General features: G+C 40.9%; 1 protein-coding gene across 6 annotated transcripts in view; it reads left to right on the forward strand.

Annotated features, from left to right (window-relative positions):
- The window catches only part of VPS8 (VPS8 subunit of CORVET complex), a 132846-nt gene that overhangs the window by 20396 nt on the left and 98818 nt on the right, over positions 1-13632 (forward strand). For 5 of the 6 annotated variants that reach the window (XR_006102899.1, XM_042457865.1, XM_042457864.1 and 2 more), the window contains 6 exons: positions 2358-2438; positions 3784-3954; positions 5975-6049; positions 8384-8419; positions 10707-10797; positions 13294-13340. Coding sequence is in view for 5 of the 6 variants with exons in the window: in XM_042457865.1 (XP_042313799.1) it covers positions 2358-2438; positions 3784-3954; positions 5975-6049; positions 8384-8419; positions 10707-10797; positions 13294-13340 (501 nt within the window). In the remaining variant the exon portion in view is untranslated. Of the gene's footprint in view, positions 1-2357; positions 2439-3783; positions 3955-4504; positions 4599-5974; positions 6050-8383; positions 8420-10706; positions 10798-13293; positions 13341-13632 lie in introns of those variants that run through there. The other variant, XM_042457866.1, reaches the window with a different exon arrangement.

Here is a 13632-nt window from a genome sequence, read left to right on the forward strand (position 1 = left end):
TTAATTATTCGTTATTCCTTAAAGTATTTCTGTATCACCTCCCAGCCCACAAGGGCTCACAAGGAGATAAACAAATTAAAAGTAATTAAAACAACACAGAAGTAAAAAAATGTTTAAAAACACACTCAGGTGGGATACAGACCGCCGCTTTGGGGCGGCCTGCACTCGCTCCTTTCTCTAATGGATCAGGGCCACAGCGGCAGCCCTGGAGGCCCTGATCTGCCGTTTCTCCAGCTCTCGGGGAAGCGGCAAAATGCCGCTTCCCTGCAGCCTGGAAAGGGGTGTCCTTGCGGCTTCATGACCCAAGGACACCCCGACAGTGGCAGGGAAAGAGAGAAAGGGGCCACTAGGCCCCTTTCTCTTCCATATCGCTAGCGCAGCTGATTAAAGGCCACATCAACGATGTGTGTGTGAAAGGAGCTCCGTTTCAGAGCTCCCCTCGGTGCCGCTGAAATGGCACCACAAGCGCCCTGCAGCGGCACGCGCACATCATGGCCCGCGCTGCGCTGTTTGGCTGCAGTGTGGCCGTGATGTCGTAATGGCAGCGCCCATGTAGACAGGGCACCGCCATTTTGACACCGTGGTTACGTGCTAGGGTTGCGGGATACTGCCTTTGATACTCTTTAAAAATTCCTACATGCAGTCTAAAAGCAATCCTAGAATGCAGTTTTGAAACAGTTAAAAGAGCAGTTTCACAGAATGCCATGCAGAATAGCATTGTTCTGTCTGCCCACTGGAATGGGACCAGTCTAACTCCCTAGTTAGGAGTTCCACAATTGGGGCAGTGCTGCAAAGAAAGCCCTGTTATGTGTACCCATCAACCTAACTGCATGATGCATTGGGACGTGCAACAGGGTCCCTTTTGAAGAGCTCAAATTTCTGGCAGGCTCATATGGGAGGTGGTGGTCTTTCAGATAACTTGGCCCCAACTCATTTAGGGCTTTGGAGGTCCACACCTGCACCTTGAATTGTACTCAAAGTCAGACTGGAAGCCAGTGAAATTCTTGTAAGATCAATGTTGTATGGTCTCTAAAACGCACACCTGACACCAGTCTGGTTGCTGCATTTTGTACTAGGTGCAGATTCCGAACACTTTTAAAGGGCAGCCCCACATAGAGCTCATTACAGTTGTCTAATTGGGAGGTTACTAAGACATGAACCCCTGTGGCCAGATCTGCTTTCCGTAAGAAAGGGCACAGCTGACACACCAATTGAAATGGAGTAAAGGCACTCCTGGACACTGTAGCAACCTGGCTTTCCAGGAGCAGTGCTGGGTCCAAGAACCCTAAGCTACGAGCCTGACCTTTCAGAAGGAGAGCAACCCCATCCAGAACAGGCTGTGATCCCATTCTCTACTTGTCTTTCCTACTGACCACCAGAGCTTGAAAAATTTATTTTTTTCCAACTACATAAGGACATGCTGGCTGATGAATTATGGATGTTGTGATAAAAAAAACACCCCATCCCAAATTATGAATAGTGTACTCTTACTCATTCTAGTCAGCAGTTATTATTCAGATACATACTGCCTCTAGTACTGGAGGAAAAATATATGTTATGACTAGTAGCTGCTGAGACCCTTATCCTCCGTGAAATTGCTGGTTTCTTCTTATCTGTCTTATTCAATGCTTCTCCATTGGTAATACTAAAAAATATTGCATCAGTAATCACATCACATATCAATGAATGATTTTGTTTGTTTATGAAATGTTAGCATAGTATGCATAGGCACATGTATTTGAACAGCATGATACATGGCAAGTAAAGGAATCTGTCAGAGGGATTAAATAACAATAAGAGAAAAACCTTAATAGTGCTCATTGTCTAATAAAAGAGAGAGAAAAGCCTCCCATTATATAATTCATCCAGAATTTGACAGGTACTAGTTTAATTGTTCAGTCTGAGTTTCATTTTAATGTTTTTAAGAGTTACTCTCCTTTACACAAATAGCAAAAGAGCAGAGCTGTTAATAATGATTAGTTACAACTGGAATTCCATTTCTTATGTATATAGAACATTCTGCAGTTAACAGAGCAAAATCAATTGTCAACCACAAGTTTAGGCTGCTGGGATATGTCAGTAAGAACCAGAATAATGTCTGTTTTGGATAATTTGTTGTTTCATCTGACACAACTGTCTCTTGGTATTTTGAACTTTTCATTTCTTTCAAAGATGTAATATCTTGGTTTTTAATTCATATCTTACTTTTCCTACTGGTCAAAGTGGCTTGGATTTTGTCTTAATGCTGTGACAACAAACACTGATTGCAAAAAGGACTCATAAATTTTTATACTAATTTTTATCTCGAAGGGAGAGGTTAGAATATAAGAGGGTAAATTTTCTTATTCCATTATCAGGTAAAAAGAGATGAATCTGGGGCAATACATGTTACCAAGCAAAAACAGCTACATCTGCACTATGACCTCATAAATTTTACAGTAAGTAATGGCATGACTTATGTTCAAGTAGGAGGTGCAAGAATCTATTTCTCTCAGGTTGTTGTCACTAAGCTGTACAGTGACCGCCACTGTAGGTGAGGCGGCTTTTTAAAATCTCCATATGGAGACCAGGATACTGTGCACTTGACCATTAGGGTCAAGTGGTATCATGTGCAGGTGACAGCTGGCAAGTCTGTTTCAGGTCTGGCTGCCCCTTCACACATTCTTATGGATTATTTCTGGCTTTCTGACTTTAACAGTTGGCATCTGGTGGGGTCAGTAAATAGGTTTCCATGGACAGGTAGTGAGGGAAAAGATATTAGATTGGTGTACAACTTGGCCCCCCATTGTGGTGGAGGTTTGGACTTCAGCTGCCTCCACAGGGCTTGGGACAGGGTTTTTGTGAAGGTGTTGGCCGTTGGGGCTGCTATGGGACTTTGTTCTCTCTTATAAAGTCATAGAGCTCGGGAAGGAGCCCTCCATGTTTGGCCTTCAAAAGATGACCATCCATGATATTAACCAATTTACTTGGATTACCCTCAGAGTCTGATGTTTTGCCTGAGGGTTGGCTGGGGAAGTGTCATAGTTGGACGTCTGGGCCTTAGGCAGACCTAATCAGATTGCTCCTCTCCTTTTACTTGCTGAGCCCCAGGCCTTAAACATGTAAATTTGTTCTAGGCCAATGAAGATGGCCCTTGTTTACCCCAATTGATGTTGTCTGATGTCATTATTCATGACTGGTCAAAAATGGTGGCACTTGTAACCAGTGGCATCACTAAAGGAGTGTGGGATTTGTGGACTGCACCAGGTGACACCTCACAGGAGGGGTAATACCCTGGTAGGTTCCTCCTCCCAGTGCAATGGAGAGTTGAGTGCACCTCCCTGAGCCACTTCTGTTGCCCCCCCCGATGCTTTTGCCCCCAATCTGCTGCTGCCCCCACTATTCTTGCTCTTTACCTTTCCTGTTATAGGTAAGCACAAATAGCAATAGTAGAATCACCTAGATTAGGATGCCATTCTTTCCTGGGTCAAACTTTATTGTATTGTTTTCTGCAGTATTGAAAGTCTATGTTTCTCCAGCCCACCATCCTTCCAATGTCAGTGCTGCAAAAAAACAAAAAGAAAACCTTTCCAGCTAGACAGAAGACAATAAAAAGGGTTGGGGGTGGGCTGGACTGGATTCCCATAAAAAAGCTTTGTAAAAAGAGGCTTCTTTGTCATAGGCTTTATTAACTGAGTTATGACTCTACTTGGATATGAGAATTTTGGAAGATTGAGTTAGTAGCCTAGAATATCACTTGTGCATATTAATTGATGGTACTTGCTATCTTTGATTGTTTTCTAGTGGATAAACTCCCGCACAGTTGTACTTCTGGACAGTGTGGAAAAGTTGCATGTGATTGATCGTCAAACACAGGAGGAGCTTGAGACTGTGGAAATCTCAGAAGTTCAGTTAGTTTACAATAGCAGCCACTTCAAGTCACTGGCAACAGGAGGAAATGTCAGCCAAGCACTGGTACTGTCATATAAAATGTGTATTAAATTAACATGGGTAGAATACTCGACGGAACATTTGCTTTGGTAGGATTCTTATCTGAAACATAGTTTGTCCAGAAATAGCAAGCAAATAAGTTAACATATCTGCGTATAAAAAAGGGCAATGTCCTATTTTGTTTTTGGTGTCCTTTTTTCTATTCAGTTATTTTTTTATATAAATGTTGCCATTGGTTAGTAATGTTATTAGCTATGGCCTAAAACATCTGGTGGGAAGCAGGATAAGAAAGGCTGTTGACAATAATGATTGACTCTGTTGAAAATGTTGTGCAATATGGCCTATATGCTGCTTTCTTATAAAATCTCAGCTCTTCCTGGCTATTTTTTTCTTTATATTATATCTTGAGATTATTAGAACAGATTGTTTAGTGAACAGACATTGACAAATGTTGGCCAGGCATTTCCCTGTACCACTGCTTAGTACAATCTTTTACAAAACCCTTTTCACTGTAAGCATGGATATACTATGTATATTTGTACAGAAATATTATCTCTTTTACTTTCTTATGTTAGGGTTGTCACATGACTGCTGCAGGAAATGCATCCATAACATTTCAAAACTCCTCACTGCATATGTTGGCCCAGTCGCATTGAATTTTCATGCAGGTACCAGTTGCTGTCAGGAATATGTGGAAGCAGCATGGACATTTTGTATGCAGCCAAGGCCATTTAACTAGCTTTCAAGTGTTTTAGTCTATGCATAAAGCTGATATCATAAGTTTCCCAGAGCTCATAAAGCTACTGTTAAAAATAATTAGTTACAGTTATAGTTCCAAAGTCCCTGAAAGTTTTGGTTAGTTATCTTTACATTTTTAGTTTTTAACCTTTTTGGCTAATTTAAACAGCAAAAAACAAAAACAAACCTGAATACTGCAATGCTGGCTTACCGTGCAAAGCATGTGCCACCTTACTGTTGCATTAACACCCAAAACGGAGCATATGGCAGCAGTGTATGGCACAGCACAAACCAGCACCTGAAGCATGTGATATTCCTCCTCCCCTATTTAGTTCAGCTACATTGCTATAACTATAAAAATAGCCAGAAGGTTACTCACACTGCAGAAAATTGATGTTATCACCTATTTATGACTGCAGTGTTAAGAAGTTATTAGAAAAAAGCAATTAGTTACAAGTAACTAGTTATTTGCTACTAATTAATTCCAAGATCTGAGTTTTCCAGGATATTCTGTGTGGTATTAGTAATGTTCTACTGGGCCTTGTATAACTATGACATCAAAAAAATAGCTAATAATGTGGGGACCTACAAAGTGGCCATTCAGGTTAGATTCTTGGTGTTCTGAAAAATATATACAGTATGTACAAATTTACATACAGTTGTTATGTGGTCTAAGAAATAGATGTTATATTCCAGTAGTCAGGGAAAGCTTGCAAAAATAACTTTGTTTTTAATGTACAAGAATAACTGGAACATTTTAATTTGATAGGGAAGAACATTTGACAAAGTAGATTGCATCACACTTCCATAGCTTTTGTTAAATTCTTGCCATCACTCTCTTTTGCACACACAAGCACACTCTTTTAATGTACATTAAAAAACATGGCTTCTCTCTAGTATTTACTGCACAGGATTGTAAAACATAGCCTTAGTCACCCCCACCTTCATTACTTGTTTGTTAAATTTGAAAAGAAATCAGATATTTGCTCATGTTTTTGACTTGTAAGTTACAAAACTTTGAGATGTATCCAATTTAGTTGACAAATACTAATGAGTTTGTTGACTCCATCTCCTCATGGTGTACTGGGGTAACATTTCTGAAATGTGACACAAATAAATCTTGAATACCCTGTTTTGCTTTATGTAATAATATAAGTGACAAATTGACAAAGAATTAGAAGAAACCGTTGGGTTTTCCAGCCACACGTTTTCATTGCCCAGGATTTCTCATTCATGTTTTCTTGTTTTAAAGAACAACAAACCAATACTGTACTCTTATAATAAATCTAAATGCTTCATCCTGTAGGCACTGGTTGGAGAGAAGGCTTGCTACCAGTCAATCAGCAACTGTGGTGGTCAAATTTTTTATTTAGGTACAAAGGTAAGACATATTTTAAAAAGCACTGAATATATTTTTATTAATTCTCTCTCTATATATATCTGTGGTAATTGTTGGAAATAAGGGAACATAAAATTAAGTGTCTTGATTCAGATTATCATTTAAAGCTTCATAAATCATAATTTAGAAAACTGTGAAAAGGTGCTGGACAATGTACGTCCCATTTCCCCTTCTATTATGTGTTCGATTCCCCATTCTCAATGAGGAATTTGCCCGGGATGGAACCGGGTCTAATTCAGTAAGCCGGTCTCCTTGGAAAGAAGTTCCCACTACCTTTTACCTTGATTGATGCAGTTTGCCCCGCTGAAGTTCACATTTGCAGTAGCACTTTAAAATGTAACCTCTTTTCTTGTCAATCAAAATCATTTCCGCTTTTGTCAAAGGTGAGGTCTCCTACAACCATTGGCCAACGGAATGGGTGCTTTCCCCCCTCCTTTTTTTTTAAAAAACCTGACTGCAGCATTCACATATTCTATCAACTTGTGTGTCTGCATGTGTTGTGTGCCTTTGAGTGGTTTCCCTCCCATTTGCATCCTCTACTTTCCCTCTGTTTGCCATCCCAGAATGCCATCTCTCCTTCCCTCCTCCTTTGCCTGTGGGGCTCCCTTACCTCTTCCTCCCCCTCCTCTCTCCTCCTCCTGCTGAAGGAAGACAGCGGATAATTGGCAAGCGGCCCCCTATATGGATAATAGGCAGGGTTCCCCCCCCCCCCCCCCCGGTTATCCATATAGGGGCTTTCCAATTATCCAAGCAGGTTCCAACTGGGTCCCACTCCCCTTCCCAGAATGCCCTAGCCCTGCTTCAAGAGCTCAAGCAGACTTCAACGAATAGGGCACCTTCTTCCTCAGCGGCTTCCAAGAGTTCACAGTGAGATGAGGGGCTCCCTCCTCCTCACAGCCACCTTTTCCTCTGCCTCACTCCCAAAGCAGTTTCCGCTTTCCCTGGACTTCTTTTCAAAGGAATTCCCTGGGATTCCCCTTCCTCCCTCACCCCTTGAGTGATGTGCAGAGGAACTGTGGGAAGGCAAGGGATAGGAGACCCCTGAGTGACAGGCATAATCACATAAGCTGTCAAGTGTAAAAAAAATAAAAAAGCCGAGGTGTCCGATGCAAGAGGGGAAGCATGCTCCACTCTCTGCCCACCCTTTGGACTTAATCCCTCCCAGTAAATGACCTGAACATGTCCGGGGCCAAGTTCACATTGGCCTGGGCCTGGTTTTTCTGAAAAGAAGCGGGGGATTGCCTGGTTTCGAAAAACCCGCTCTGAGGGAGATTTGCCTTGGAGCTAGTGTGCAAAGCACTGAACGAATTGTGGAAATGCCAGTGCCAGTATCAACTTTGCCCTTTTAATCCAGTTTGGGATCTGGGGTAAAAGGTAGTCTGAATGGCCCCTTGTTTTGTCTAAATCTGAGTTCCCTGCTATGTCTGAATAAAGAGAATATTTGACTTGGTTTTAACTAACTACTGCTTCTCATATACTCTAAGCTTTAAGGTATGTTTATTTAACCAGAACAACCTTTTCTAAGGGCCGAAACAGAAGGCTGGAAAAGGACAGATTGGAATCTCCCCAGAGCTAGTTGCTCTGGAGCCACAGCAACCACGTGCTGCGGCCCCAATTCACCCTGGAGCCAGCCTAAATTGGAGTGGAAAAGATCCACTCCTATTTGGGCCAGTAAAAAGCTGCCTTTAGCGACCTGGATGCTTCTGGATGCTCTGATGACGTGCAACATGTAAATGCCACGCCGCTGGAGCGTCCTGAAGCTGCCCCTGTGTGATTGACCGGGCAGCTTCTGGGTAGCTTGGTAGCATGCGGTATGTAAACTCTGTGCTCCCAAACTGCCCAGAAGGTGGCTTAACTTGCCAGTCTGTTCCAGCCCTATGTTTTTGTTGTTTTGGACTACAACTCTCCAACCCTCCAGCATATATATATTTGAGAGTTTTAGCCAAAAGCTGTTTGTAAAAGAAATTCTGATTAAACAACTCTGCTTCATACACCAGTTTCAAACTATAGCTTATTTCAAGCAAGTCATAGTTAAAATGAACATCTTGACTGGTTTGAACAGCAGAACAAGCTTGGCTCACGAAGAATAAAAACTTCTGAACTCTTAATGAAAACCACTTAAGAGAACAAGAAGAAAGGAGAGCATGTGAACCTGAGGCTCACCGTGGCTTGTTCTTGTCACACAATAGTTGTAGCTCAAGCAAGCCTAAATATTGGTTCACCATCCTGTTTGTGCTACTATGGAAATTTGTAATAAATAAATAGTTAAATAAGCAACTGTAATTTAATTACTCTTCTATGTTCCTCTGCTTTTAGTCTGTTCATGTGATGACACTGAGGAGTTGGAGAGAGGTGAGTGAAGAGAGACAGCTTATTAATGTGTTTAATTTACTAATTGCCAGGAAGACACAGTTCCTCAGATTAGATGAACAGATTATTGACAAGAAAATCAATACAGTATCCTGATTTCTTTAGTATAATTTCATCAAGTCAACATGGTAAAGCACCACTATCTAAACATGAATGTTGCTATCGTCACTTTTTAAAAAGTAGCTTTTTTATTCATTTCTCATTAATACTATTTAGGTGTGTGTTAACAGTGAAATAAACTCTCAAAAGGTGAAAAATAACTAAGTGACATGCCTTCTGCTAGAATTTATCACACTATTTTATAAAATCCACCCTGTTTAATCTATAAATGGTGAAGCAGCTATCCAGGTGTGGGCATGACTATTTTAACTAATCTTAGGCCCGTTACAGACCGCTCAAAAAGGGCGGTCTTGGGCCGCTGCTGTTTGCTCCGTGAGGGAGCCGCAGCGGCTAAACCGCGCGACTCCCTCAAGGAGCAAAAAAGGAGTGCGCAAATCGCACTCCTTCCAGGAAGCCGGAAGAGGTGCCGCGAGTGCCAAAGCGCGCACTCGCAACGTCTCTTCTGGGTTTGGACGTGCGGACGCAGAGCGTCCGCTACGTCAAGAAAGCGGCGGCCATCTGTATAGGGCACCGCTATCTTGACGTATCGGTTACGCGCGAGGGGCAAGGCGCATCCAGAAGCGCCGCCCCTCGCGCGTAATCGCGGCGCGAAGACGGCGCCTCTTAGGCCCATCTGTAACGCGCCTTAGATACTGCTGCCTTTTGTATTTCTAGATACAGTGTTATTGTAAGATGGTTTCTATACATGTTTTTGTATGCTTCAAAATTAATTTTAACCTACCTTTAAGGCTCATCTTTGCAAAAAGAGAAAATAAAATTTAAAAAAATAATATGTTGTGGCTGTCATCATAAGCCCTGGTGGCGCAGTGGTTAAATGCCTGTACTGCAGCCATTCACTCGAAACCACAAGGTTGCGAGTTCAAGACCAGCAAAAGGGCCCAAGCTCGACTTAGCCTTGCATCCTTCCGAGGTCGCTAAAATGAGTACTCAGACTGTTGGGGACAAATTAGCTTAGTTGCTAATTAGCTTACTTGCTGTCACCGCTATGATCTTTGGAATAGCGATATATAAATAAAACAAATTATTATTAATTATTATTATAAGGTAATTACCATATATACTCGACTATAAGTCGACCTCATGTATAAGTCGAGGGCAGGTTTTGGGGCCAAAATTATGAATTTTGATATGACCCATGGTTAAGTTGAGGGTAAAATTTAGGAGCATGTAACAAAGGATCTAAAGAATGAAGCAAAGGAAGAAAATGCCAAAGAACTTATAAAATTCCAGCAGGCTTAACTGTTTGTGCTCACACTAAAGGCTACATGAATGAGAGACAGGAGAGGGGGATCAGTGCTTCCAGGACAGATTACATTCTTGTCTTTCATCAGGAGATAGTTCTTTTTAAAATAAGAGTTAAAGTACAGTTCGTACAGTACTTACATTAACCCATAGATATGTTGACTCACATTTTTGTGGTCAATTTTTTGACTAAAATTTCTAGACTTATACATGAGTATATACAGTAATACTGCTCCATATTAATCAAATGGTGACTGTTTTGATTTTATAATTTGGTGACCTTTCCTACTCAACTTTTATCAAATGGATTTATGCATCTTCTTGTTTTGAGTGAGTTAGTAACCTGACATAAGTTGTGGTAGTAGGTTTACAGAGAGGTGAATGTTAAAAATTGTTTTATTCAAGCATTCTATAATTTTTTAAGCTCCAAAACAGATGGGCAGTAAGCACCAGCTTTCCAGTGGTGTGGGGACATGGCATTCAGACAGTGCATGCCCCCACACCGCTGGGAAGCTACATGGCTGACTTCATGTGCACCAGTTTCACAGCATTTGAGCGGTGCAGCATTTACATGTGTTGCACCGCAGAAATGCCGAAAAGCCACTACTGCTGTGGCAAAACCAGCTTTTTCCCAGCTCAAAAAGGAGCGGCTTTCTGCTGCTTCTTTTTGAGACGGGAAAACACTGGGTTGTGGGTATGGCATATGGTTGCCATGGCCCCAACGCAGCCATCAAAGGGGTGGCATGACATTGCTCCTTCAGGGCCGTCTGTTTAAGCCCCAAATAAAATCATTATAACTCTGTTTAAGAGCTGTAAACACACACTATCAGTATCCTAAATGGAAAACATTAATTCACTATCTGTCATAATTGGTAAGAATTGTTCCTCATATATGTTTAACTTTTAGAGGATAGATCATCTTCTGAAACAAGAATGCCTTAATGAAGCACTAGCTCTTGCTTGGTCCTTCCATGAAGGGAAAGCCAAGGCAGTTGTAGGTGAGTGAATTTAGATGTTATACCATCTGAATAAATTACCTGTGGTTTAAATTAAACACACACACACACACACAAACACACAAGCACAAAAAGATTTATTTTGTGTGGGGAGTCGTATTTATTTTGGAGTTAAGTTATATCACAAATATAAAATTAAAAACAAAAAAATGTCAAGAAAAATAGACATGGCAATATCTTATCTCTGCTCATAAAAGCAGTTCTACTGTGTCTATCCTATTGAAGTAGTACCATTATCCCATTCCAAACCTTAGTTGGTTCAAACAGTATTTCTGGGCAGGAGTGACCCAAGGCACTTTACTGTTTGATGTGGACGACAAGGTGGCACCCCTCCACATCCTACAGGAAGAATCTGACTTAACTGTCAGTTAAAACTTACTTCAGCCCTTGCAATACGTAATTTCAATCTTGTGATACATAATTTCTATCACACTTGAGGGATCAAGTTCTTGGAGGGAGAAAAGAAGATGCAGGTACAGTTCCACCAGCAAATGAAAGGCCCTACCTCCATCCCAACTGCCATTGCCCTGGCCTTGGAGGGAGAGAAATAGAGACAAGCACAATTCCACTATGCCTAGGCCCAGATGAAGATGAAAGGCCCTCTGCCCATCTTAGTTGTCACTGTCCTGACGAAGAGGCAGCTTCTGCTCAACTTAATCTGCTCACCCACTGCCATCCCCTTTCTTTATCTATTATGTCTTTAGATTGTAACCCTGAGGGCAGGGAACTGGTTTGTTTGTTTGTTTTTATTCTGTTTCTTATGAAATACCATGTGCAGTGATGGTGCTATATAAATAAATGATATAACAACAACAACACCACAGAGCCCAGCAGAGCAGATTATGTTGCATAAGCGTCTATTGTTTTCCAAAAGAAGGAAATGGTTGGTGAGTTCAGGATGTACAAGCAGGGTACCGTCACTGTCCCCCGAATGGAAGTGATTGCCTCACTTTGCCTAAAAGATTTGTTTCTGGGAAGCCTAACAGTAGGAAGGTGAGGCAAAAGACTTTCCCCATTGTTGGACTCTTTTCATTCAGTCATTAGAGGTGACTTGATAAACATGGAGGCTCCAAGTTGCTGACATGGCTGATAGTTGTGAATAGACCTGTCCTCCCACCACTTATCTAATCACATTTTGATATTATCTAAGTGGAATTCCCTCCCACAGGGGGCTAGGTTGGCACCCTTTCTGACTTCTTTCCACTGGCAAGTGAAGAAGATCTTTTTGGGTATCCAGAACTTGGGCTGTCAATTTTCCATTGTAGAAGCTCTTTTAATTGTACTGACTTACTATATTTTAACTGCCTTTTAAACTGTTTTAAATTATTTTTTAATATGACTGTTGAAGGGTTTTTAAAACATTTTTGCTATCCAGTGTTTTAACTGTAAATTGTTTTAATTTATATTATGAGCTGTCTTGGGTCTCACATTAGGAGAAATGCGGGGAACAAATTAAGTAAATCAGTTGCAGTCTATGGCAAATCTGCATGATGTCATCTTTGTTTTCTTTTTAAAGCAACATTGGATTACATTGGAATTGAGAGGGAAGGCTAGTAAAAAATGAGAGATGCTACAGTATAAATTGTCAAAAGCAGCAGCAAGCATTGTTGAAGAGTCACTGCAAGCACACTCTCGTCTGCAAACATAACTTATGTTTCAACAGAAAACCTTGTGACATTCCCATTTCAAACTGCTCAAAGAGAAATGATGTTAAGAGTTTAGAAATATAATTTCACCTGTTACTGTACATGGATGCTTTTCCATGATGCTATTTTAGAATATACAGTTGCCCCTCCTAACTCACAGATCTGAGATCCGCATCCTTGAATATGCACAAGGGGGAGACCTTTGCTATTTACAATGGCACACTTGTCCAGCACTGCGTCCCATTCAAACCTATGGGGCTTGAAGAAGTGCGAGCCTCCATTTTCACGGGGGGGGGGGTGGAGGTCCAGAACAGATCCCCTGCGAAAACAGAGGGAAAACTGTATTTGGTAGGTAGAAATAATAATGTCCAATTAGCTCATGGTTCAAATTATGGTTCAAAACCATTTGCTATAAATATAGGAAAAATACATTATGTTCCAAACAGCAAAAACCCAGCAGGTAATTCAGCCAGTAGCTAATTATGCTAAACTGGTAAGAAGTAGAAAGGCGTGTAATGGTTTGGGTTTGTACAATGAAATTGAATTAAAAGAATATAGTTTTGCTTAGCTCAGTTAAGACAGAATGCTGCAAATGTTGCTTTTGGATTTCACTATGGGAAAACGTCATGTTTAGTAACCTCAAGACCTAGAATGTTATGATTATGTCATAGATATAGATAGTTATGTGTTTAAAAGCTTACTTGAAAATTTTCTTATGAGAGTTGAGCCTTTGATGGGAGTAGAGTAGACAAATATTGTTTTGAGTTAATTTGCACTCAGATTCTGAAAAGAAAATTGTATCCTGCTTCTGTTTCTTTTTTGTTTTAAACAGGGTTGTCTGGTGATGAACACAAACGGAAGGCTGTTGTTGCAGACAGAGTGAGTTTTCTTTTCCCTCAGTTTTATTTTGTTTCAGATGTAAGATTATAGTCTCCTCTCAAAGATGCTCCTTTTGAATCATTCATATGAAGGATTAGATATTCTCATGTGCAGAATATGGCAGTTTGAAGACTGAGAATATACAATTGTTGAACATTAGCAACCATGTGGGATGATAACATGGACTGCAGACAGCAAATGAGAATGTGTTTTGCATTTCTTGTGCAGAGAAGGTTTAAGAAGACAGTGGATTTTGCACCAATATTTAGGGAGTGTTTCTTTTTCTGATGAG

Source organism: Sceloporus undulatus, chromosome 3, assembly GCF_019175285.1.
Source record: "Sceloporus undulatus isolate JIND9_A2432 ecotype Alabama chromosome 3, SceUnd_v1.1, whole genome shotgun sequence".
In the NCBI taxonomy this organism is placed as follows: Eukaryota; Metazoa; Chordata; class Lepidosauria; order Squamata; family Phrynosomatidae; genus Sceloporus; species Sceloporus undulatus.